At 45.2% G+C, this 24,449-nt stretch overlaps 1 protein-coding gene across 1 annotated transcript in view; it reads left to right on the forward strand.

Moving 5' to 3' along the window:
• The window catches only part of VWF (von Willebrand factor), a 273,421-nt gene that overhangs the window by 159,075 nt on the left and 89,897 nt on the right, over window positions 1–24,449 (forward strand). Inside the window, exons 32-37 of the mRNA XM_084811394.1 lie at window positions 5,444–5,608; window positions 8,938–8,981; window positions 11,664–11,841; window positions 14,484–14,704; window positions 16,376–16,568; window positions 20,653–20,994. Of these exons, the coding sequence (XP_084667520.1) occupies window positions 5,444–5,608; window positions 8,938–8,981; window positions 11,664–11,841; window positions 14,484–14,704; window positions 16,376–16,568; window positions 20,653–20,994 (1,143 nt within the window). The remainder of the gene's footprint in view (window positions 1–5,443; window positions 5,609–8,937; window positions 8,982–11,663; window positions 11,842–14,483; window positions 14,705–16,375; window positions 16,569–20,652; window positions 20,995–24,449) is intronic.

Below are 24,449 nucleotides of genomic sequence, written 5' to 3' on the forward strand. Positions count from 1 at the left end.
CACCAGCTTTCATCTTAATATCTGCAATGCAGATAAGGCATTATAAAAAAATGTTGCATTTTTCTCCCCTCTCTGAAAATGGCTGCAGGGATTGATCTGATATCTGAATTGTGTCCTAAATGTATGCACAAACTGTATTGCAATGCTCAATGGAATTGTTGCATTGCAGTCAACAAACCGACAGTATGCCATAGGATCAACTTCAACAAAGGCCTTATTTAGCTTGGCCAACTGTGCAATGCCCCCCCCCCCCGCTGCCGCCGCCGCCACCTCAGACACACACACCTCATAGGAAACTGCAACAAATGAAGTGGCCCTAAAAGTTCGGTGCAGCTGATTTTAGAATTGAGGAGGCTTTGATGAAGATGAATGCAAGATGAATGCAACCTGCATCCTACGGCTAGCTCAGCTTTCAGAAGCAGCATTAACAGCAGGCATAAGCTTATTAATTTATATTAATTGTCTTTCTCCTTCCCTTTGTAAATGACATCTAGTTATAACAGTCTATATACCGGAAGCCGATATTCTTCAAGACTCGGACATACTTTCCCTGGTTTATACATTATATGGTGAATCTTCTAGAAGTCAATATGTGGTGTCAGCTTCCATATATATTAAGGAATTGCACATTATTCATCAGCCATGTCCAGTGTTAGCCTGACAGTCCCCTGTGTGTTGCAAAGCACCCTGGACAGGGAGTGATTTTCAGTGGGAGGGGCAAGGGGAATACATTTTCCCTATCAGCTGTTTCTCTCCCCTTGCCTGAAAATGCCCCTAGACACTGACATACTGTGTGTCTTTCTGTGGCTGACACAGAAAGGGTTAACTGCTGCTTTGCCTCTATGGCCATGCTGTCTAAGGATGCTGGGAGTTGTAGTTCAATACATCTGGGGGGTGCCAGGTTGGAACAGGCTGCTCTACATTATCTCTGCTACAAAGTACAGCCTCCTGCGGCTGCTTTGCAATACAGAAGAGGCCACTGGCCTTAGTTTATACAGTGAAACCTTTAGCCTGGGTCTAAAGTGCAAGATCCCTTCATGGATCACTGCCTTGTTGTGGCGAAGGGGCTTGCGTAACTCAGTGAAGCCATAAGCTATGCCGTGCAGGGCCACCCAAGACAGACAGGTCATGGTGGAGAGTTCTGACAAAATGTGGTCCACTGGAGAAGGAAATGGCAACCCGCTCCAGTATTCTTGCCAAGAAAACCCCATGGAACGTATCACAAGGCTAAAAGAGATGACGCCGGAAGATGAGCCCCTCAGGTCGGAAGGTGTCCAATATACTACTGGGGAAGAGCAGAGGGAATTTCCAAGTAGCGCCAGAAAGAGTGAAGCAGCTGGACCAAAGCCGAAAGGACACTCAGCTGTGGATGTGTCTGGTGGTGAAAAGAAAGTCCGATGCTGTAAAGAACAATATTGTTTAGGAACCTGGAATGTCAGATCAATGAATCAAGGTAAGCTGGAGGTGGTCAGACATGAGATGGCAAGATTGAACATCGACATCTTGGGAATCAGTGAACTAAAATGGACAAGCATGGGCGAATTTAATTCAGGTGACCATCATATCTACTACTGTGGGCAAGAATCCCTTAGAAGAAATGGAGTAGCACTCATAGTCAACAAAAGGGTGGGAAAAGCAGTACTGGGGTACAATCTTAAAAATGACAGAATGATCTCAGTACGAATCCAAGGCAAACCATTCAACATCACAGTAATTCAAGTCTATGCCCCAACCACTGATGCCGAAGAAGCTGAGGTTGATCGGTTCTATGAAAACCTACAACACCTTCTAGAACTAACACCAAAAAAAGATGTCCTCTTCATCATAGAGGATTGGAATGCTAAAGTAGGAAGTCAAGAAATCACTGGGATAACAGGCAAGCATAGTCTTGGTGTACAAAATGAAGAAGGACAAAAGCTAATAGAGTTTTGCCAAGAGAACACGCTGATCATAGCAAACACTCTTTTCCAACAGCACAAGAGGTGACTCTACACATGGACATCACCAGATGGTCAATCTCGAAATCAGATTGATTATGTGCTTTGCAGCCAAAGATGGAGAAGCTCTATACAGTCAGTAAAAACAAGACCTGGAGCTGACTGTGGCTCGGATCATGAGCTTCTTGTTGCAAAATGTCGGCTTAAATTGAAGAACGTAGGGAAAATCACTAAACCATTCAGGTATGACCAAAATCATATCCCTTATGAATATACAGTGGAGGTGAGGAATAGATTTAAGGGATTAGACTCTAAGGAAGGCTGAGCGCCATAGAATCAATGCTTTTGAACTGTGGTGCTGGAGAAGACTCTTATGAGTCCCCTGGACTGCAAGAAGGCCAAATCAGTCCATCCTAAAGGAAATCAACCCTCAGTGCTCATTGGAAGGACAGATACTGAAGCTGAAGCTCAAATATTTTGGCCACCTAATGCGAAGAGAAAACTCTCTGGAAAAGACCCTGATGCTGGGAAAGACTGAAGGCAAAAGGAGAAGGGGACGGCAGAGGATGAGATGGCTAGATAGCATCACCGATGCAATGAATATGTACTTGAGCATGCTCCGGGAGAGAGCACAGGACAGGAAGGACTGGTGTGCTATGGTCCATGGGGTCACAAAGAGTCGGACACGACTGAATGACTGAACAACAAAAGTGCAAGTTGATTACACTGTTGGAAGAAAAGGTAAGAGGACTGGAGCAGCAAGTGTCAACCCTCTAGGGATGTCAGAGAATTCTGCCTGAATTTTAAATGGGTTTGAATTCTGACAAATCCGGTCCACAGAATCCTCCTCGGAACAGGGCGGCCTGGTCAACCCGGACTGGAGCTCATGCGGACCCTTTTTTTTTTGGTCTGCCAAATAGCGGATTTTACGAAAATAATTATGAAAAGAAATCCATAAATCGGAAATGGAGGAAGAACGTGAACGGCTTTACCCTTTTTATGAGGCATTTTCCTGAGGCTTTCTTGCACTGGGGCTGAGTTGTGAAGTCCACGGAAGTCCTCCATCTTTTCTGTTTATTGTCTGTGGAGGTGAGGTGAGGTGAGGTGAGGTCTGGTCCGGTGAGGTCAAGTGACTGAAAGTTACGTGGGGAATCCCCGCGAAGGGCTTTACTCTTACAGAGACTGACAGCGGGCTCGGGAAAAGGAAGAAAAAGTAAGTGGACTGGAGCGGCGACTGTTGACCCTCCAGGGAATAAGAGAACACGAAGAGTTCTTGGACAGAACAGGAGAACAACAGCAGCAAAAGGAAGACCAGAAGCTTGAAGAGCAACAGCAAGATGAGGCAGTGGGAAATGCTGAGGTGAAGAAAAATGGAGTAGAGGATACTCCTTGGAAAAGGGTGACAGTTAGGAGAAGAAGAACTAGATGCCACTCTGCACCAGTAGAAGCAGTGGAACTGTGGAACTGATTCCAGATACTTGCAGATGAGACTGGAAGACAGCCTGCAGAGGAAGAATCACAGGGGAACCTACATGAGAGTGAGCAAGAGGCTGAAGGTCAGTCAAACAGAGGTGATGAAACCAAGACCTACAACAACAAGAAGAGAAGAGTGGTAGTAGTGGGAGACTCCTTGCTGCGTGGGATTGAGACCCAAGTATGTCGCGAAGACCCGTGGACTTGCCAGGTATGTTGTCTCCTGCGAGGACGAATGAGAGACATGACTGAAAGGTTGCCTGCACTCATAAAGCCCACTGACAGGTATCCCTTCATGTGGGAACAAATGATACCGCCAAGCGGAGCTACGAAGAAATCACGTCAGACTTTGAAGCTTTGGGGAGGAAACTCAAGAACTTTGGGGCCCAGATAGTTTTCTCATCCATCCTTCCAGTAGTTAGAAGAGGGGTAGAAAGGGAATGAAAAATACTCCGGGTGAATGACTGGCTACGAAGGTGGTGCCGACGAGAGAGATTTGGATTCTGGGACCACGGCCTATACTTCCTGGAAGATGGGCTGTTGGCAAGGGATGGGTTGCACCTCACAAAGGATGGGAAGAATGTGTTTGGCCACAGCATGAAGAACTTCATCAGAAGGGCTTTAAACTGAATCCTACAGGGAAGGGAGATGTAATGTTTGGGGTAACAATGGACATGGGCACATGCACTGCAATGGAGAGAACAGCTCTGATAGCGCCCAATGCTTCAGACACATGTAGGAAGAAAGCCAGACTATGAAGCACATGGTCTTCAATGTCTATATACTAATGCCCAGAGTACGGGAAACAAACAGAACGAACTTGAACTCTTAATACAAGAGGGAAATTATGACTTGATAGGTATAACTGCGACTTGGTGGGATGACTCTCATGATTGGAATACAGCAATTGAAGGATATAACTTGTTCGAAAAGACCAGGAGGAACCGAAAGGGAGGTGGGGTTGCACTGTATGTGAAAAATACATATCTCTGCACAGGAATACAGGAGGAGGAGCTTGGTAGCCCCATCGAGAGCATCTGGATCAAAATAAATGGAGCAAAGAATAAAAGGAACCTGGTAGTCGGAGTCTACTCCCGGCCACCCAATCAAGGAGAAGACGAGGATGAAACTTTTGAAAAGCAAATAGCCAATGTTTCAAGGAAGCATGATGTAGTAGTAATGGGGGACTTCAATTTCCCCGATATTTGTTGGGAGACAAATTCTGCAAAACATGGCCCCTCCAGGAAATTCCTGACTTGTGTGGCGGATAACTTCCTCCTACAGAAAGTAGAGGAAGGAACTAGAGGATCAGCTATCCTTGACGTGATCCTAATCAACAGAGATGACTTAGTGGATAAAGTAGCAGTTACAGGAACTCTGGGGGAAAGCGACCATGTTGTACTTGAGTTCTTGGTTCTAAGGGAAGCAAAAGCCGAGTGCAGTCAAACACATACTTTCCCTCTCTACCTTTAAAAGAGCTGATTCTCTGTTGCTGAGCTTAACAGTAATTAACCATTATGTTGGCAGCAACATTAACCATGATTAGGGCTAAGTAAGGTTTCTACTTAACCCAGGATTTAACACCAGCTTCCAATTTTGATGCCCCATCTTGGGTTAAGTAAGAATTCTTGTTAGACCTAAATGTGCCCATCATTGCTGTCATGGAGTGTGTGTGTGTGTGTGTGTGTGTGCACGGTGGGAGGGAGTGCACAATACTGTGGCATAAGTGGTTAAGCAACTGGCTCATATATTGATATCATTTAATTTCTTTTGATTTTGAAATTTTATGAGTATTTTAACTACTACTTATGGTTTTTCAATGTTCTCAAAATAGAATGAGTGATGAAAATTATTACTGGTTTGCTGCATAACAACATGCTTTTTTATTTTAGCAAATCTACTGCTAGAAATATGGGAAGAAGTAATTATCAGTAATATATAAAAACTGCATACAATCAGGGTCATTTCTGAGCATTAGGTTGAAGTGCAAATTGAAAGTAAGGAGTATTTCAATATGGCAATCCTTTCCCCAGGGGTATCATTGCTTCCCATTGGAGTCGGGGACAAATATGATATAGCACAACTGAGCACTTTAGCTGGGCCATCAGCTGCGAACAAGATCATTAAGCTGCAACGGTTTGAAGACCTTCCCACTATGGTCACATTGGGTGATGAATTTGTCAAGAAGCTTTGCACAGGTAAGCTTCATATCCCTTCAGAAAAATAAGCCAAAAAGAAAACATCAAGATAATAAAATGCAGTTGTCACATCTTTTGCTTCTGGAGGGCGCAACCCTATGGGGATAGGTGGCCCCCTCTGAACTCGGAGGCAGCCGCTTATCCAACGCAGGGCAGGTGAAGCATGGAGGGAATGATCCCCTCCGCGCTTCAGACGCCCTGCATTTGCGGCTAGATTTTGGCTGTCTAGCCACAGGAAGGCAGAGTGGTGGAGATGGCTCTCAGACAACACATAGGATGTGTCATACCAGCATTTCCACCTTCCCCACCCCCAAGCGCCCCCAGAAATGCCCCGTTTTTGCCGCTCTGCATTCCTCTTCCAAGCGTGGAGTGCAGGGCCGTTCTGAGCTGCCTGCAAGGCAGCACGGGAGGGGAGGGAAGGGAAGGTCGGTTCCCAGGGAATTGGCCTCGGAGCAGGTCGGTTTCCAGAAACCGACATATCCTATGGCCATCTAGCCACTGACTAGTGGCCATAGGATTGCTCCCTTAGTTATTATAATTAATATCAGAAATTGCAATTCTGTTTTCTTTACCTAGAAGACAGCCAAATTATACCTAGCAAGGGAGTACTTCATAGAAGTTTTGCTAAGAACTCCAACATATAGTGAGAGTTGAAGAGCTAGGCTTATTAAGAGGAAACAGCCCAGGAAGTGGAGCCCACATGGGATTCCTAACCCAACATACCTAGTTGTTTATCTGTTTGGTAGCTCAGAACAAATCTGGTCAGAAATCAAAAACTTAGGAAGGTCCCAAGCATCACCACCACCACCACCACCACCACCATAACAACAATTAATAACTCCTTTAGTTTGGAAGCAAAACAGGGCCACCTGGAAATAAGGTAATGCCTTCTACATAGTCAGGGACTCCCTAAAAAAAAAAAAAGATTCATTCAAAATCACCCAAGCAGCTCTGTGAGCTTCCAGGACATATGGAACCTTGAGGGCATAGGGGTAAACAAATTCTGGAGCAACTCCTCTGGAGAGGAAACCCTGGGTCTAGAGATGAAACTTTGCAGTTGTTCACTGCCAGTGCTAAAGTCATAAACTCCTGTGCTTCTACCTTTTGTTGGGCGGACAGAGCTGCTGCTGTCTAATTATAGCTATGCAAAATCTTAGCTATCTTCAATGTCTTCTAAGGACAGCATTCACTTCTGCCCCAAGCAGGGGTGGGGAGTGCTGGGAAGAGATCAAGGAACCGGAAGTCAGGCAGACTCACACGGTCTAGCAATTTTCTAATGTTGAGGACTGTTGAACCATGGAATATTGAAGGTGCTGTTTTTTAAAGATGGAAGATGCTAATCTGGTGGCCTAATCTGAGTTCAAATTTGCACCTTTGCAACATAGTGGATTAGGGGATAAAGGAAAACCAGTATCAAGGACAACAGACTCAATTTTGTAACTGAAACAAATTGGTCACTGTATTGATTCACAGTGCTTCATACAAGAAATATTATCTTAATGTAGAAAAATAGTATGAATTTGAAGAAAGACATAGCAACATAATTATTTAGAAAGTAATATAAATGAAATATTTCATTTAAAGAGTGGTATAAAAGTGGCATTAGAATTGTGCCAATGAATTTGCATAGGAATACTAGGTCTGTTTCCGCCTCCTAAAACTCCCTCCAATTCAAGTCATATGTTTCCTCCTGGCTATTTTAGGGTATTCCGCAATTATAGGCAAAGTTCATATATACCAATCCAATGCAGTGGGTCACAGATCCTTCATGTTCATCAGAGCTGAAAGGAAAGGAAGAGAAATGGAGGAGGAAAGGGGAGATAAAACAATCAGGATGGTTTTAATCTATTATACTTTAGACTGTATTTTCTGTTGTATTTCTGTGGTTTTAATTTTGTGAACTGCCCAGAGAGCTTCAGCTATTGGGCGGTATAAAAATGAAATAAAACGAATCAATAAATAGCAGTGCTCAAATATCTGTAAGAAGATGGAGCAGGCTTGTTCTTTGTTGCTCCAGCGGGCAGGACTAGACCCAACAGGTGGAAATTGCAGGGAAGCAGATTTTGGCTAAACATTAGGAGAAACTTCCAAACAGGGATTGCTGTTCAGCAGTGGAACAGATTGCCCTGGGAGGTGCTGGGGTCTCCTTCGCTGGAGGTATTTAAGCAGAGGCTGGATGGCCACCGGTCAAGGATGCTGTAGCTGCACCCTGCAGTGCAGAGCCTGCACTGAGGCCCCCGCTGGGCTAGATGACCTCCTGAGGTCCCTTGAGGTCTATGATTCTTTGGTCAGCATCTTTTTCCAAAACAGTCCATCTGTTTCATCCTCTGCAGTGATGCCTGTTCCTGCTCCTCAGGTACAAAGTTTTCTTTATCCTTATCACTCCAGGTGCCAAGGTCACACGTTGGGTGTCACTGTGATTGAGCGAAATTCCCAAGCAGCCTGAACAGAGCTGAGCCTTTTCACTATTGTCATCCATCTTAGTCCATCATGGCTGCCCTAGAGGTTGCAGAATCCAGTGGTTCCTTGGGCATCACGTGACCAGACTGACCGAGGCGAGGGAGGGAATGGGCCTGCTTGAGCCCCTAATAGCTTATAGTATCCCCTGGGTGAGCTTTGGGGTTGATGGGTGCCTTTTAATGCCTTGTACAGAAATAAGATGGCTGCCATGAATGGGCCCATGGACTTGTGAAATGTTTCTTGATGGATCCCCTGCCCAGGAATTTCTGTAAAGAAGTGCTACCACAGAAAGAGTTCTGCTCCCTGCCCCTGCTAGTGTCATTTTGGTTAATGCAGTCATAAGGAGAACCTTCCGATCTCAGGGGACAGGGAGGAGCACTGATTTGCTCAGCAATCCCTACAAGGATCCTGTCGTGTCGTCATACGGAGGGCTGAGATAGGGGAAGGCTGCCTTGCCTAAGGCCGCCCAGTGAGCTTTGCAGCTGCGGTGAGGACTGAACCAGCCACTTCCCAGCTGTACTTCTGACTGGCTGCACTATACCAACTGGGCTATCACACTTCTGCAGTAAATCGCTGGGATCGTTTGTGGTATGATCTCGGTTTCCCTGGCCAAATTCAGGGAACACGGCTACCTTTCTCCAAAGTTGATTTCACACTGCGGTTTTATTATATCCTCGATCTATCGGTAATTCATATAAATACCATTCCTAGTTAAGAAGAGAGAGGCTGCGTGGTGATTTACTATAAATTTCTTCAGACTGATTTTCCTCTGAGATGCAGAAGCTTGTATTTTTTAAGCCCACATTATATGTCTTTATCACCATGAAATATGAGATATTCTGAATGTCTAATGATGGTGTGTTTTTCAGAGACTGTCCAAGAGTGTATGGATGAGGATGGGAATACAAAAGCAGTAAGTATATATTGCTTATATTTATCTGACTTTTAGGTAATATGTTACAGGATATAGATGGCCAGCCAGTGGCCCATGGGCAAAACCCACCCACAAAGCCACTTAGAAAGCATCTCCAGATGGCCCCAGTTTTGTGGGATTGGCTTTGAGGCTGAAATTTCTCAATCATGGAATGAGTGTATAAATCCAAATAAGTAATACTGAACTCCCACTGGGAGAAAACTTGCCTGAGTACCTGGTACCTGGTATCCCTCGTAAATTCCAGTCAGGGCACAGTTTCCCTCATAAGGAAAATAATGCTTTCATATTGTAAGAGATAGACCAAGCCTTCAATGGAAGGTTTCTTTCTTGGATTTTGTATGCTAATGCCCTGGCTATGCCTTAGCACATATGCTTCATAGCTGTGAAGTCCTTACTGCTGGGTGGAGCCATCTTTATTATACAGCATGACCACTCACGAGAGGGCACCACGTTGTGTGGCTAAATATATTTCCAGTCCCAGAACCATTGCTGAGTGGCAATAAAGTACATGCTTTGTACCCATGCATAAAGATCTCCAGTTAAAAGGATCCTGAGGGCTGGGAGATATACTAGAGAGCTTTTGCCCATCAGAGGTGACAATGCAGGGCTAGGTAGACCACCGACGTTATGAAGTAGCTTCATATGTTCATAGCGCCCCCTGGCCTTCAAGTACAACGTTGTCCACTGCTGTCATGGGATATATTTCTGCAGGACTATAAAAGCCTACGTATGGATATTTCTGGAAGAGAAAGTGCTGGGCAGCTACCTGTGTTGGAGAGCATCTCCAGATGGCCCTAATTTTGTGGGATTGGGTGGGTTGAGGGGTAAGTGCTGAGCTCATTCAAGGTACAATGCCTTTGAGGCTGAAGGTTCTCAGTCATGGAATGAATGCATAAATCCAAATAGGTAAATGAATATTCTTCCTCTGAGAGGAAGTTTGCCTGAGTTGTTTTCTGGCATGCTGGGAAAAGCATCTGTTTTGGTTGACATCCTTGACCATTTTGTGTGGGCTCCCCTTTTTGGGAAAGAGTTTTATTTGCGACTTTGAGTGCTATTTGATTGCCTGGCCTGCCAAATTCCTTGGCTCACGCTAGATCTCTCTCTAATTGATTTTTTTTAATGGAAAATATACTTTGTTTCTCTTACAAGTTCTTCAGTGCTTTGGTGTCTTATGAATGAGAGATGTAATAGTTAAAGAAACAACAGAACCTCTTTTGCCAAATGTGCACAGCTGTATATAAACCCTTTTAGTTGCTTCACTTCCAACAAGTTGAGAAAGAAAGCAGGGAGCATAATTAAAAGACATACCATTTACTATCTTAATATTTTTCAGTGCTTAGAAAAAGATCCTCATGTGACTGCTTTTATAGCTTTCTATATGCTCCCAAACCTTTCCTTTAAAAACCCAACAAATCTCAAGACAACCTTCAGAAGTACTCATAACAAAAGCTCTACAAATTTCCTAACAACCTACAAAGATCACAAAGTGGAAATGCACTGATATTGAATATCTGCTCCCAATATTGATGACTATAGATCTGGCAGTGGCAGCTTTGTACTAGATTTCCAAAGTCAGCCGTGATAGGCTACGTAAATCGTCATGTAGCCTATCACGGGTGACTTTGAAAAAAAAAAAAAAGCGCGTATGCAAATGGCGGCGCCCATGGGCGCCGCCATTTGTGTTCCTTATTTGGACAGGGGTAGTCTACGTAAAGATTTACGTAGACTACGGCAAAAATAAGGGAACGCTACGCTTTACGTAGACTAGACGTGCCAAAATAAGGAACGCAAATGGGCTGCCGCCATTTGCGTACGCGCTTTTTTTTTTTTTTCAAAGTCACCCGTGATAGGCTACGTGACGATTTACGTAGCCTATCATGGCTGACTTTGGAAATCTAGCCATGATAGGCTACGTAAATCGTCACGTAGCCTATCACGGGGTCTTTTTTTTTTACTTTTTGTTTCGCGGCCGGGGTGACGGGGCGCTTCTCCCTGGCCTGAATTTCGGCCGGGCGAGGTGGGAAGCCTCCCCCCCTTCATCTGAACTTCGGGGAGAAAAGCGAAGCGCCTCCCCCCCACCGCGAAGCCAAGCTGCGAAAAGGTAAGTGACTTTCGTACATCCCTAGTAGGTAGGCACAAACAATGGATTTCATTGGGCAACACTTACCTCAGCAGAAATAGATTTCTTATGGGGTTAGTGAAACACCTCACAAGACCAGCGATGTTAGTTCTTAGTAATAATAAAGTTTTACCTAAAATTTTACATTGATAGTTATGATACTTTTCTAATAGTTTGAATTTAAAACATTCTTCTGACACCATAGACACATTGCTGGTGGTTGGGCATTTTACCACCCTAGGATACATTGGAAAATGGCTAGGGTTGTAAATTTTTCTCCAAACACATTTGTATATATTTTTATGCAAGTTGGATGAGGGTTAATATTTCCATGCCCATAAAACAGCTAACAAATTGCTTTCTGTTATTCAGTTGTGTTAAACTGTTTCAGCAGCCCAATGGCAATGTTACCTCACCTGCTTGTGTAGACCAAAATCCTGTGACCCCTAAACAGGAACCACCAACTGAATGTTCTTTGATTTATTTATTTTTTAAAAGAAACATTGCATCTCATTTTAACTTCAGTATGTCATTTTGCACAGCCTGGTGACAAATGGACATTGCTGGATCAGTGTCATACTGTGACATGCTTACCAGGCGGCCGTACAATTCTGGAGAGCCACCGAATTAATTGTGAGAAGATGCCCAGGCCAACATGTAGCAACAATCTCCCTGCTGCCAAAATGGAGGAAACGTGTGGCTGTCGTTGGGTGTGTCCATGTGAGTAGTTTATTCTGTTACATGCAACCCTCTGTTAGGTGTGACTTATAAATTCAGATAAAGAATGCTGCTTGGCAGATTGAATCAGAGCAATTTAAGGAACAATCAGAAGGGCTTTAGCTTATTTGTACTTAACATTTAACACCAGGCAACATTTTACACTCAACAGGAGAGTCACAGCCTAGTTCTGCCTGTTAAGAACTTGTTAAGAAGGCTCCCTGGCACCTACCAAGGAAAGGCGGAAGGGATCACCACCAAACACACAGGGAAGGAAAAGCCACCTGCCACTTTCCTTCATCTGTTGTTTATCTTCAGTTATCGCCCTTCTTAGTGACTATATTTCCCTTGCAGTTGGGAGGGAAGGAGTGAGGAAAAGGAGCAGCTAAGGAAAGGGATAACCGCTGGAGCAGGCCAGCTACAGACTTCCTGTGTGTTTGGGTTTAATGCATATTATAAACAAACACATGTAAGAGAACTCCAGCTGCATTTTTTAAAAAAAGGAATTCTCCTTTGGGAGGGGGAAATTTGGAGCAGAGAAGCAGTGGGGGTGTGGGCTTACATTTAGGGATGCTTATGAATTCTGTTGGATTGCACATTTAATTCCAGATTATGGGGTTCTCTAGTCTTACCATCAGTAATTTAACTTCAAAAAATCCTGATGAACTGGAGATCTACAACATCTGCTGCATCTCTAGGCAAATCTGACAGCCAGTGACACATTGTGGGGTCACTGGCATCATGGATCTCCTCAGTGTGCTAGATTCCTCTGGCCCAGGCCTTGCCTCAAACCTCCATGAAGTTGTGGGGTCAACAATTTCATCATATCTTGATATGCAGGAGACCTGGCAGGATAGTTCCAGCCATCTCTCCAGCTAGATTGGGGCATGTGGCTCTAATCCTGAGGAGCACATGTTGGTGTTCATATGTAGACACGAGCTTGTGAATCAGTTCAGTGAGATAAGTATGTTCAAGTATATAACACCCTTCTCTTGACTGTTGCACAAGACTGGACTGCAGCACAAATAACTCTCAAGCTCTCTGAAACTTTGCCTTCAGGAAAACAAGGAATTGTGTGACAAAGCCTTGCACGCTGAGCAACAACTGGGTATTCACATTTGGGGTTTACAGTCAAGGGATTTACAGCCTAGGAGTTTGATTTAGGCTAAATGCACATAGTGTTTTATCCCATTTGTAACAACACAGAATAAGTACACAGAAAAGTAAGGCCTCCTCAAAGTTATTGAAGCTCCGTTGAAAATTCTCAACGGTATAGACATAATACCATTTTTGTTTTGTGGCACATTTTATACTTTTATAATCATCTTTGTTGCATAGGATTGTGCCTCGAAAAAGTTTCCAGTTTGGGGCAGTACACTCAGATGCTGTGTGAAATACCAGTGTTTCACATGGAGCTCTTCCTGCCCCCTCCCCCTCCAAAAGGTCATTGCATGCAAGCTCCCAGCAGTGGGCATGTCAGAGCAGAAAAGTAGAGGGAGAGAGAAAAAACAATGAGTAGAAGGAAAGGTGGCAGTCTCCCCTCTAATTCAAAAGGCTGGCGTGTCCAGACTACACTCCCTATTGGTCTTCTAAGGGAGCAAGTCCTAAGGCCTCCTTAGTAACTGCAAGGCTACTGAGCTTAGAGGGAAGAAGCAGACTTGAATCAAGGCAGGTGATGGCAATTGGGGCTGCTCAGAAGATCTGGAACACACCTCTGAAGATCTGGGGCACATGCCCAGGTGACCTGTAACTAACAGTGCCCATGCATGTGGATTACATCCCTCGCCCCCAGCATGTGTTTATAAAACTGCCAATTTGAGGTTAACACTTAGTGCTTCTGATGAAGTCGACAGTGTCCATGAAACCTTATGCCAGATTATATTTATTATTAGTCTGTAAGGTGTCACAGCCTGTTGGGAATGAAATGCATGGGAAAGAGACAGAACATTTCGAAGATGAAAGCTGATTTTTAAAAAGTCTTATTGCTTCCTCTTCCAAAGACCTTCTACTTCTTAGAATTTGGTTCTTAGGGACTTCCGTGACAAATATCATAGCACAAAACAAAATCCTGAAGGTTGCATACATTCCAGAACATCTGTCAGAACATTGACCTGGTTTACACAATCAGAACAAGCCACTGCGGCTTAAATGAGCCACCATGGCTTGTCATGAGCCACGGCACATGCCAGGTGAAATCTGCATAAGCACTGCTTGGCTGTGGGCTATAGTGTCTTCCAAACCCAGGTGGCATGGCTTGTTGGAGGGTTAAACAACCTTAAATACCCTACAAGCCCATGGGTTATTTGAGGGTTGCTTAGCCCTCCAACAAGCCATGCCCCCAGGTTCGGACAACAGGACGTGCTGCGCCTGCGTGGGTAATTAGGAAAATGGCAGCTGGCATGTGTTGCCAACTAAGAGAAGCCATGGTGGCTTATTTGATCGTACGAACCACTGCTTTAGTTTTCCTGTTGCCTTACAACAGCCTTCTCCAACCTGGTGCCCTCCAAATGTCCGCAGTCCAAAAATCTGGAGCGCCCCAGGTTGGGGAAAGCTGCCTTACAATATCTATCAAAGAAGAGAAAGTATACTTAACAAAATAATCAGGTTCTCTGGTACTCCTCTTTTGTTTGACTACCTCTGTACAGGCACGTGCATGGGCAGCTCGACCAGTCATATTGTCACCTTTGATGGCCTAGACTTCAAACTCACAGGCAATTGCTCCTACACCCTGTTCGAAGACAAAGAACATGATATTTCAGTGGTTCTTCACAACGGGCCCTGCAGCTCAGCCCCGAGACTCAACTGCATGAATGCCATTGAGGTCACGCACGAGGACTCATCTGTGCAACTCTACAGCGACATGAGGGTGAGCCATAGGAATAATATGGGTGGAAATAGTGGCAAGTGAAGAGGTGGCTGGCGTTTGTTCTGACTTGCTTATGTAACGGCTGGTGGCTGAGATGCCAGGAATGCTTGCCTGGGGGCTAGGCGTGTGGTTTGGAGTTGCTGTGTAGCCAGCGGATGTAAAACAGGTCTTTGCAGCCGGCTGGAAGCAGCCTTGGGGGATTCTTACATTTTGCATATGTTCTGGTTGTATTGTTTACTGTGGTTTTAATGTTTTATATTTATATATTGTTTTATTGTGTGCTCTTTGGTTTTAATTTTTGTGAACCGCCCAAAGAGCTTCAGCTATTGGGCGGTATATAAATGAATGAATGAGTGAGTGAGTGAGGGAGTAGTGGTGATCTGAACCTTTGAGTGTGGGAGGAGGGACATGGCCAATGAGGGCACAGGGCAATCTTTATGTCACTCTGGTGTCCTCACTGACTGAGTCCCCCAGCCAAGGAAGGGTCTGGCCGGCTCAAATGGTTGAAACTCAAAACCTAAGTTGAAGAAAAACTTTTAAAATTGTGCATGGGGCCACCAGAACAGGAGGGGGAGCCAGGTAAAAAACGGGTTGGGTGGGTGGGTGGGGGCTTAGCCAGTGAGGGGGGTGTTGCTGCAGCGCTGCAGGTGGGAGGGGGGCCTGGTGGTGTGCAGGCTGTGGTGGCTGGCAGGCAGGGGGCCGGACCAGGCTGCAGCTGCAGTGGGTGGGCAGACAAGGGACTGTAGTGGGTGGGCAGGTGTTCAGGGGCAGCAGTGCCATCAGGCAGCTGGGCGGGGGGGCTTCGGCTGTGGCGGGTGGGCCGGCACACAAGGGGCTGCGGCAGGCAGGTGGATGCTGGGGAGCGGTGGTGGCGGCAAGCAGGCGGGGGGAGGCTTTGGCTGCACGGTTGGCTGTACTGGGGCGGCAGTGGCAGTAGGTGGGTGGGGGCTTGGCAATGGCAGGTGAGTGGGCGAGGGGCTGGGGGGGCGAGGGGGCGGGCGGGGGGCTGCGCTTGTGGGGGCGGGCAGCAGGGGCCCTATGCCGAGGGGCCAGTAGAGTGTGGCACCAGCCCTGACTGCTGCCATCTCACAAGGGAAGAGTCCCCGCAGCAGCTCCCCACTGGACTTTCCATCACTTGGGGAGTGTGGCGCCGGGTGCTCACAGCCTCCATCCACCATTGGACTCTGCTATTGGGAAGAAGTGTCTCTCGTATTTGTACTTTAACCCGACGCAATGCGGAAGACCTTTTTATCTGGGCATCCAGTTGGCTCTTGGCCACAGGATGGACCCGTTGTCGGCAGGCAGCGTGATCGGCCGGACAGTCTTAAGGCTGCGAGGAGTGCCGGATCAGACCAAGGACCCACCTCATCCAGCATTCTGTTTCCAGAAGCCACCATCCAGATGCCTAAATGCTCACAAGCAGTGCATGAAGGGACCGGCCACAACGTCTGGCGTTGAGAGATATAATGCTCTGTCCACAGAGGTCCTGTTTAGCTGTTGAAAAGCTAGAACTCATGAACTGTGTTCTCAGCCGAGGTGCATTTTCAGCTGACTCTTCAAATTCCTCTTGTTTCAAATTAATGTGCTTTGCTGTTGCTGTTTTGGAGGGTTTTTGTTTGTTTGTTTTGCTGATCGATTGATAATAAAGCTCTTCTCAACTTTTCCAAACAGGCTGCTGTGAACGGTGAAACAGTCACTGTTCCATATGCTGACGGCCACATTGAAGTTAATGTCTACGGAGCAATCATGCATGAAATCAGGTTCTCTCGGCTGGGGCACGTCATCTCCTTCACTCCAAGCAGCAACGAGTTCACTTTCCAACTTAGCCCAAAGAGTTTTGCTTCGAAAACGTACGGCCTTTGTGGTATGTCAGAAGATTTACAACTGAAGTGTTACTTTTGATGGTTTGTTTGGCAATTACTCAGGCTTCTTGTAATTTCAATATAGATATTCCTATTATGTAAGTCTAAAATAAATGAGACTTCACTAGAGACAAAATATATAGTTGCTGCGAAGTGTCAGATGTGGCCCTCTTCTGCAGCTGAGGGTGGAGAGAGGCAAAGGTGGAGCACGGTCTTCACTTAGCAATAGTTTTATTTCTACTTGTCAGCAGTACCTGCACCTAATTAAATGAAACCAAGTAAACACCTGCAGTGATCAGGCAAATGTTCTTGCAGTGCAATCCGATGCCCGGCTAATAGGAAGGAAGTCCCACAGAGTTCAATGGGACTTACTCCTGGGTAAGTGTGCATAGCAGGGATAGGTGACTTCCAGGGATTGGGGAGCCACACTCCCCTCCGCCAGGACCCACCAGGGGCTGCACCCCACCCCTGCCAAATACGCCACTGCAGTGGTGGGTGGCAGCCAGCAAAGGTTTTTCTGGTGTTGCACAAAAAGCAAGGCTTCAAAGCTGCATTGCGGGTCTGGTAGCATGATTCTGCTTCCAGACAGGGAGCAGGCTCCCTGTGCGCCTTGTTCACCTGCAGAATGCTGCAATTTTTGCAACTGCTGTAGCAGATTTGGGGGCCGCAGCAGGGGAACTCAGCAGGAGCGACAGAAAGCAGCCCAGGGGCTGTCACGTGTTGCCCATGCCTGGTGCGTGGGATGGTGTGTGGAATCGCAGCCTGAGTTTTTAAACATAACTCCTTCAGCTTAGTTTTATGCCATGAATGATGTTTCAATTCCTTTACAAATCCCTAATTTATTCTTAATTCCCAGAAAGCTTAAGATACTGTCTTCTTACCAAGAAACTCTGGTACTAGGGAATTCTGGCACCATCAGCTTTTCGCTTTCTACGACCATGGCAAAAAGGATGCAGAAATGTATTTCCTGTGGCTCTTCTATAAGCAAAAAGAGAGATGAGATGACAGGATTTTTTCCAGAAATTTTCGTTTGTGGAATAGAGCCACACTTGAAGGTTTAAAGTTTAAGGCAATATGGATTTCACTCTAAAGCTGAACTGAAGACACCTCCCCACTGTTGCAGCCCCATTCTCAGATGCAGATGCAGCCCCATTCTCAGATGCAGAATGTTCGGGGGGGGGGAGGCATTTTGGTGTGTGTTTTTCACAGGGTGGGGTGCTTTTCAAAATCTTCTGACGTGAGGGGGCTTACCAGGAAACAGCAGGGACGTTGCCTTGTCCCAGCAAAAACCTTTCTTGAACACAGTCGCTCCACTGCCACAGGAAGCAACAGAGCTACAAGAACTGGCAGCCAGCAGGGTGCCATTCCCCCCACCCCCCCATGCCTTATTGGCACAATACCTGCATCAGTGGCATTGGGGGAGGGCGAAGATGGCCGCTCCACCGGCCAGTCCTGCTGGCTGCAGTTTGTTCCAGCTCCATTCACATTGTGGCAATGGGGCAACTAAGGGCTTCTCCACACAGGGCGTCTATCCTGCCATCAAGACTGGTTGCTCACAGAAGTTTGTTGGTCCTTTACATGTTGACAATCTTCAGGGTGTCTCCCGTGCTACCTGGCCTTTTTCCTGTTTTTTTAAGATCAGAGATACGAAGGCAAGGGATGTAATCCGCTATATTGGCTGTATGTGGAATTGCACAGTTCCAGCATAGCACAGCACCATCTAGTGGTTGTTTAATGAAACAGATAGAACTTGCAGACAAAGGAAGTCCCCGAATCAGAGCATGGTCCTGCCCATGTAAAGGAGCCCATCTTAATCCTGCAAATAGTCTGGAAGCAAAAGCCCCAGTAAAGGTGTAGGGTTTTAGGGTCAATATAGCAAAGCTGTAAGCATAAGGAAGATGTTTTTGTTGTAGAAAAAAAAAGGCAATGCTGCTCCTGCTTTCCTGGTAAGCCCTTGACTGCCAGACCTTTTGAAAATATCATTCCGCTCCCCTGAAAAAAATTAGGTTGTTTTTCCCACCTTTCTTCACAGTCCCTTATTTCTTCTCAGAGAAAACCCTTTCTGGGAAAACTTCAGTTCAGCATTTCTTTCTTCCACGAAACTAACATAATGAACTAGCAGTATTCAAGGGCTCTAATAACATAACCAATTGTAATAAACCTCTCTTGCTACAAGGTATGTTTGTTGCTTACAGAGCTGATGAATTTCTTAAATACGCCAATATTGTTAAATGGAGTGGGATGGGATGGGGTGGGTAGACACCCAGGAGATGGTTCCTCTGGTGGGCTGGAAACCTATAGAACCAGAAGGAAATGTGACATCTGGTAGGTGGAGGCAGTTGTGCCCATTTTCTTCAGCATACTCACATGCTGTGACCCTTTCAAGATTCAAACAAGGCAGGTGAAAGACAGCTATGGCAATTTCACTGAAAGTGGATTCTAAACACTATCTAAGATCAGCCATATCTGAAGAAGTGGGGAAGGAGAAAGGTCGAGTGAGTAGCCTCTTTCAATTCTCATTGAACCATGATTATTTGGTCTACAGGACAGAATATAGAAATTGTGTTTGTATCAAGACCTGGGTTCTAATCCAAAACCATCCCCTAGATTCCTTAGGTATTGTTAGGGATGGGGGAGAAATTTGTCTGGGTTGCATTTTAATACGAACTGACCTAATTCTCACTTCCCAAACTAATATATGAACCGCAATGTAATTATCCTTCCATTTTCATACTTCTCTGAATTTCACAGTGCAGTTCTCTGGAAAAAAAGTGCCTACAAAAATGCATACGTTATGGAAGACAGCATACAAAAAGGCATTATTAGGGGAAATTCCTTGCCAACATGTGTATATTATGGAAAATGTGTACAAAAATGTGTACAAATTTTTGTGCACATGAAAATGCACACAAAAATCCATGCACATTTTCATGCAGACTTTAAAAACATTGCAAACTGATGGGGAAACAGGACAGACTGGACTTGTGCTTGAAAAAATGCAAGCACAGACCAGCTTGTCCACCCTCATCACAATCCCAGCTCCCCACATGAAGAATGGGATCTGCAATAACCTATGCAAGACAGCTACTAGGAGGGTATATGGGATGTAGTTAAACACTCGGCTCATCAGAAAAAGGTAACACATTTGGTACAAAATGTTCTGTTTGGTATAAAAACTTGTCACATTGTTGTGTGACCAAGAAACGGAATCCAGGATGGGGAGGGGATATCCAAATGAAAGGGCAGGGTGTGCAGGTAACAGCAGGATTGATTCCAAATTGGGGGTGGGGACCTATACATCATGATAACAACTAGAGGTTATATGATTGTGTGTGTGCGTGTGTTTTTAAAATAGCACCCACAAGGAGGCAATCCAGATTTTCACTATGGAATGGAGGGGGACAGGCCTTAACTCTTTTTTCCTGCCATTGTCCCAATCCGGATCCACCAATGACTCTTATGAGAGCTTTCCTCCCAGTGCAAATAGCAGCTGCAGGGGGAGATCTGGACTGGAACCAAGGCACTGAACACTTAAAGTCCCCCTTCTGCCATGCTGCACTTCTGACCAGTTTGATTATCATCACATCAAGTTTGATCCCAAGTCTCAATGCTTCTCTGAGACTCTGATTGGAAACAGAACACAGAAGAAGTCAGCATAAATCAGCACTTGCTATTCCCAGCAACTTACCTAGGTGCTCTGTTCATCTTGCCTAAAGCAGAACTCAAAGGAAATTTGGGGGAACCGGTGCAGGTAAAGCATCTGTTTCAGTGCAATTGCTTGGGGATTTCATTATGTTAAGCAGTATAGAAGTACCAAAAATACATACATACATACATACATACATGAAATTAGTAGCATTTCTCCAGAGAACTTTGATATTTCTGTTGTTAGCAAATTTCATGATGTGAAATTTGGAGGGTCTTGATTAGATGAAACAGCTATAAGAATTTTGAGAAGAAGCTAAAATAGTTTCAGTAAGATTAGCAAACATTTTGTACATCTCTAAGCACAATATCCTGTTTGAGATCGCTGATTTTCTTTAATGATAAAATGTTGTACAGTGCCCTTCTGTCCCTCTGCCCTAGGGGTTTGTGATCAGAACAGGGGCAACGACTTGGTACTGAAGAATGGCTCCATTGCGCCTGACAGCGGCACCTTCATCCAAGAATGGACGGTTAAGCAACCAGGGAAGGCCTGTGAGGTGAACAGAGCTGACAGATGTGTTGAACATGCCACCGCCAAGTGCAGCATTTTGCTATCCCCTCAGTTTTATGAATGCCACCAAATCATTCCTCCAAATACGTTCTATGCAGCGTGTGAAAAAAACAACTGCTACGGGGATGACATATGTGAGATTGTATCATCCTATGCCCACCTTTGCAGAACAAATGGCATCTGTGTGGAATGGAGATCTCCAGAGTTCTGTGGTAAGGATTGTACTGCTTGCTATGGGAATGTAACCTTCAGTAATCCAACTCAGTCCTTGTACTACCTCGCTTTTCATTACACAATATTTCGGTTTTGGGCGAAATGGCAGGATGACTCTTTTTTTTGTTTTGTTTTGAACATCAATACAAACACCATTCACATCTACAGTATACTCTATGAAATGTCTGCCCTTTAGTACAGACTATTATCCATTCAACTGCTAATTACTTTTTATTTTTAATCAGAGGGATAATGGAAGGAGCAGCTAAAAACTTGATACAGTTTGTGTCAAGGTTAAGAGTTGCCTTTGTTGAATGAGACCAAGGTCCATTTAATTCAGAATACTGTTTCCAGCAGTAATCATGCAAATGCTTCTGGAAATTCATTAGCAAGGCATGAAGGCAGCAGCCCTTTCCTGGTGGTTCTTCCCAGCATCTGATATTCAGAGCAGTACTGCATCTGAACATGCAGGTTCTTTTTAACCATCCTGGCTAATAACTGTTGGTAGACCTATTGTTTACCGAATGTGCAGATCCTTTAAAAATCTGTCTGGGGTAGTGGCTGTCACTCAATATTGTGGTCATGAATTCCGTTATGTGTTATATGAAGAATGCCTTTCTTTCCCCTGTCCTATACCTACTGCCAATCAGCTTAATTGGGCGATTCTAGCAGGGGAAATGTTTTTACCCATTCTGTTTGCCCCAGTTATAATTTTAGGAACCTATATCATATCCATTCCATGGTTTAACCTTTTCTTATAGAGAAGATGCCTTAATCTCTTGTTCATTTTAGGTGAAAAGAAATGTATGGTTGCCACCTGATAGTAGATGATTGTGTCCACCAACTCTATTTCCAAGGCTGGAGGCAGTGTGGTTGTTTTTTAGAGAGCTGAAATCAGTTTGAAAGATAGATTGCTGGTTGTGATGTAGACACTCATGTTACGGTCTCCCTATCATGATGTTAGCCAGGCATCTCAATGAAAGTATACCTACCTCTGAATACCAGATTGTTGCTAAGGTCGAACAAGAGGTCCTGCCTATAGATTTTCCAAGGGCATCTGGTTGGTCACTGCTTGAAGCAGTGTTCTGGGCTAGATGGACCTTTGACCCTGCAAGGTTCTTCTCACATTTTTTTTTCAAAAACCTGTTTAGCCTGAGATGACAGTGGGTCAAAAAAAGTGTATATGCCCCATGGTAAGTGATGTCTCTTTTAATTCATTTTCAGCTTTAAAAAAAAAATGATTGCCTGCCCCTCCAGTCAAAATCTACATTATAAAGTTTGAATATCCTTTGAGCTGGCTGTTTCCTTCCAGTATTGTTTTTTGCAGTGTCTTAAAATATCTACCATTAACTCACCCATTACTCTATTGCTCTGTCCCCTTTTTACTTAGAAGGAAAAAGTGAAGAGAGTTCTTATTTGTTGCTTTTTGTCTTAAAAAAATATTTGGGTGGAGTCTAGTGTCATGCGCATGGACTTCCTTCCTTTCTCTTCTCCCATGCATCCCTCCACACCCCCAAAAGAATTTGCTCTGGAGAGTCCTCCAGCCCCATAGAGCAAATTTTGAGGCTGCAGGTGGGAGGGGGAAATGCCCCCCTCCTGATTCCAGTAATGGAAGCAGTTCTGTCAGTAGAACTGGGTTTCATCATCCATTCCTCTGTTAGCCGGCCACACAAGCCTGCACGTACCTCCCCCCCCCACACACACACCTAAAAGCTAGGTCCAAGCACACGCGTGCGCGCGCGCACACACACACACACACACACACACGATGAAGGTTCAGCCTGTCCCATGCAAGTGACTTAGTGTTGGTTTTCCTTTGTCCTTCAGATGGAAATGGAGAACAAACTACACACATGGACACTGAAGGGGAATTTTACCAATGTGAAATAGATTCCAGTTTTTAGAGAGTTGTATAAGACTTGCTTGAGAAAGTGCTGTTATTGAGGACCAGTGTTTTAAGGAACAGCACACTGCAAATACTCCATGAGGGATAATCTGAGGGGAGAGAGAGAGAGAACTTTGCCTGCCATTTCCTGGATTTAGGGAGGGAGCCAGCTTTCCCATCACAGCATCCAAGACTCAGGCATTTTAATAACCCCTCTGAATTCCTCAGATTCCCAGCTTGTGACATAGCAGCCTCGAACGGCCAAAGAGCTCCCCAATTTAACTACCAGTTCACATAAAACAGTACTTGGTGTATTACCAATGGCATCTCCTTTTCCCTTTTCTTACGAGCAGGTGCATGTCTTACTGTGGCCAGAAATAGCATTGTCAGTTACAGGGACATTGTGCAGAATACATTAATGACTCAATAGACAGCATAGTTTAATCACTGTAACATTGCAAACCAACAAAAACATACGTATAGTTTTACAGAACCTAATTTAACCTATTTATGCAGGGCTCAATTTGGGAACTAGTTTATTCCTTAAGCTGCAATATAATTCTTCATGGAGCTGAAAGCCATAGTGAGGGAAAGCAGTGTAGCTATGGCAGTCACATCTTTTAAAGCCAGTGAGAAGATGTTTTCCTTAAAGTAGTTGTAGGCAGGTGGGAGGTAATGGTTGGCAACTGTCCTTATCCATAAGACAAGGAGTTGAAAGCATTCTTCTGTGAGGCCTGATGCTAATGACATGTGGGGTTAAACCAGAACCCTCATGGGCTGAGTCTGGGACTTCTGAAAGAAGTCTTCTGAAACAGAATGGAATGTAACCTTTGCCCCTGCAACTGGCCACCAGTATGAAGCCTATGGATTGGCCAGGCTTGGTATGAAATGCTGTGAGCTGGCCTTCTGGCCTTGCCTGGTCAACAGGCCACTACTTTCTGTCCACTGCACTTTCAAGTTCCACCTTCCTGATTCTTCAACTCCAGCTGAATATTCCTAAGCTGGAGAGCAGTTCCAAACTTAAGTATGGTCACCCATGGTCCCTCTAGGCTGGGGGTGGGGGGGGCACACATTTTTCAGCTTTAAGGCTGCATTCCCTTGTGGGTCACCTTCTGGACATTCCCCTCCCCCTGCAAAAAGTGAGTGGAGTCGAAGCTACAGTGTGTGGAGCCACCCCCTCCTCTCTCTCTCTCTCTCACACACACACACACACACACCCCTCTCCCCCGACCCCACACACACACCTGGCTGCAATTAGGCCTCACCAAAGCCTTCCATTGCCTTCAGTGGAAGACTTTTTTGAACCTAATTGCTGCATGTGGGGGACTTGGAGGGAAATGCAGTGTATGGGGTGGGTTAACCTTTGTCTCCCTAGCTGAAATCCCTCATAGCCCACCCAAGGCAATTTAGGTTTCAGAAGAGCCTGCAATTGCTGCCAATGGAAAGCTTTTCAAGCCCAGTTGCTGGGGGACCGAGGAAAGGTGGTGATCGGCCAGCTGAGGAGGCTCTACAGGGAGGAAATGGAGGAATTCTCTGGCCCATTCTCTGGGGACTCTCACCTCTGCTCTA

The sequence above is a fragment of the Heloderma suspectum genome, chromosome 7 (genome assembly GCF_057233095.1).
Source record: "Heloderma suspectum isolate Gila_16-S chromosome 7, 16-S_ref, whole genome shotgun sequence".
NCBI lineage: Eukaryota > Metazoa > Chordata > Lepidosauria > Squamata > Helodermatidae > Heloderma > Heloderma suspectum.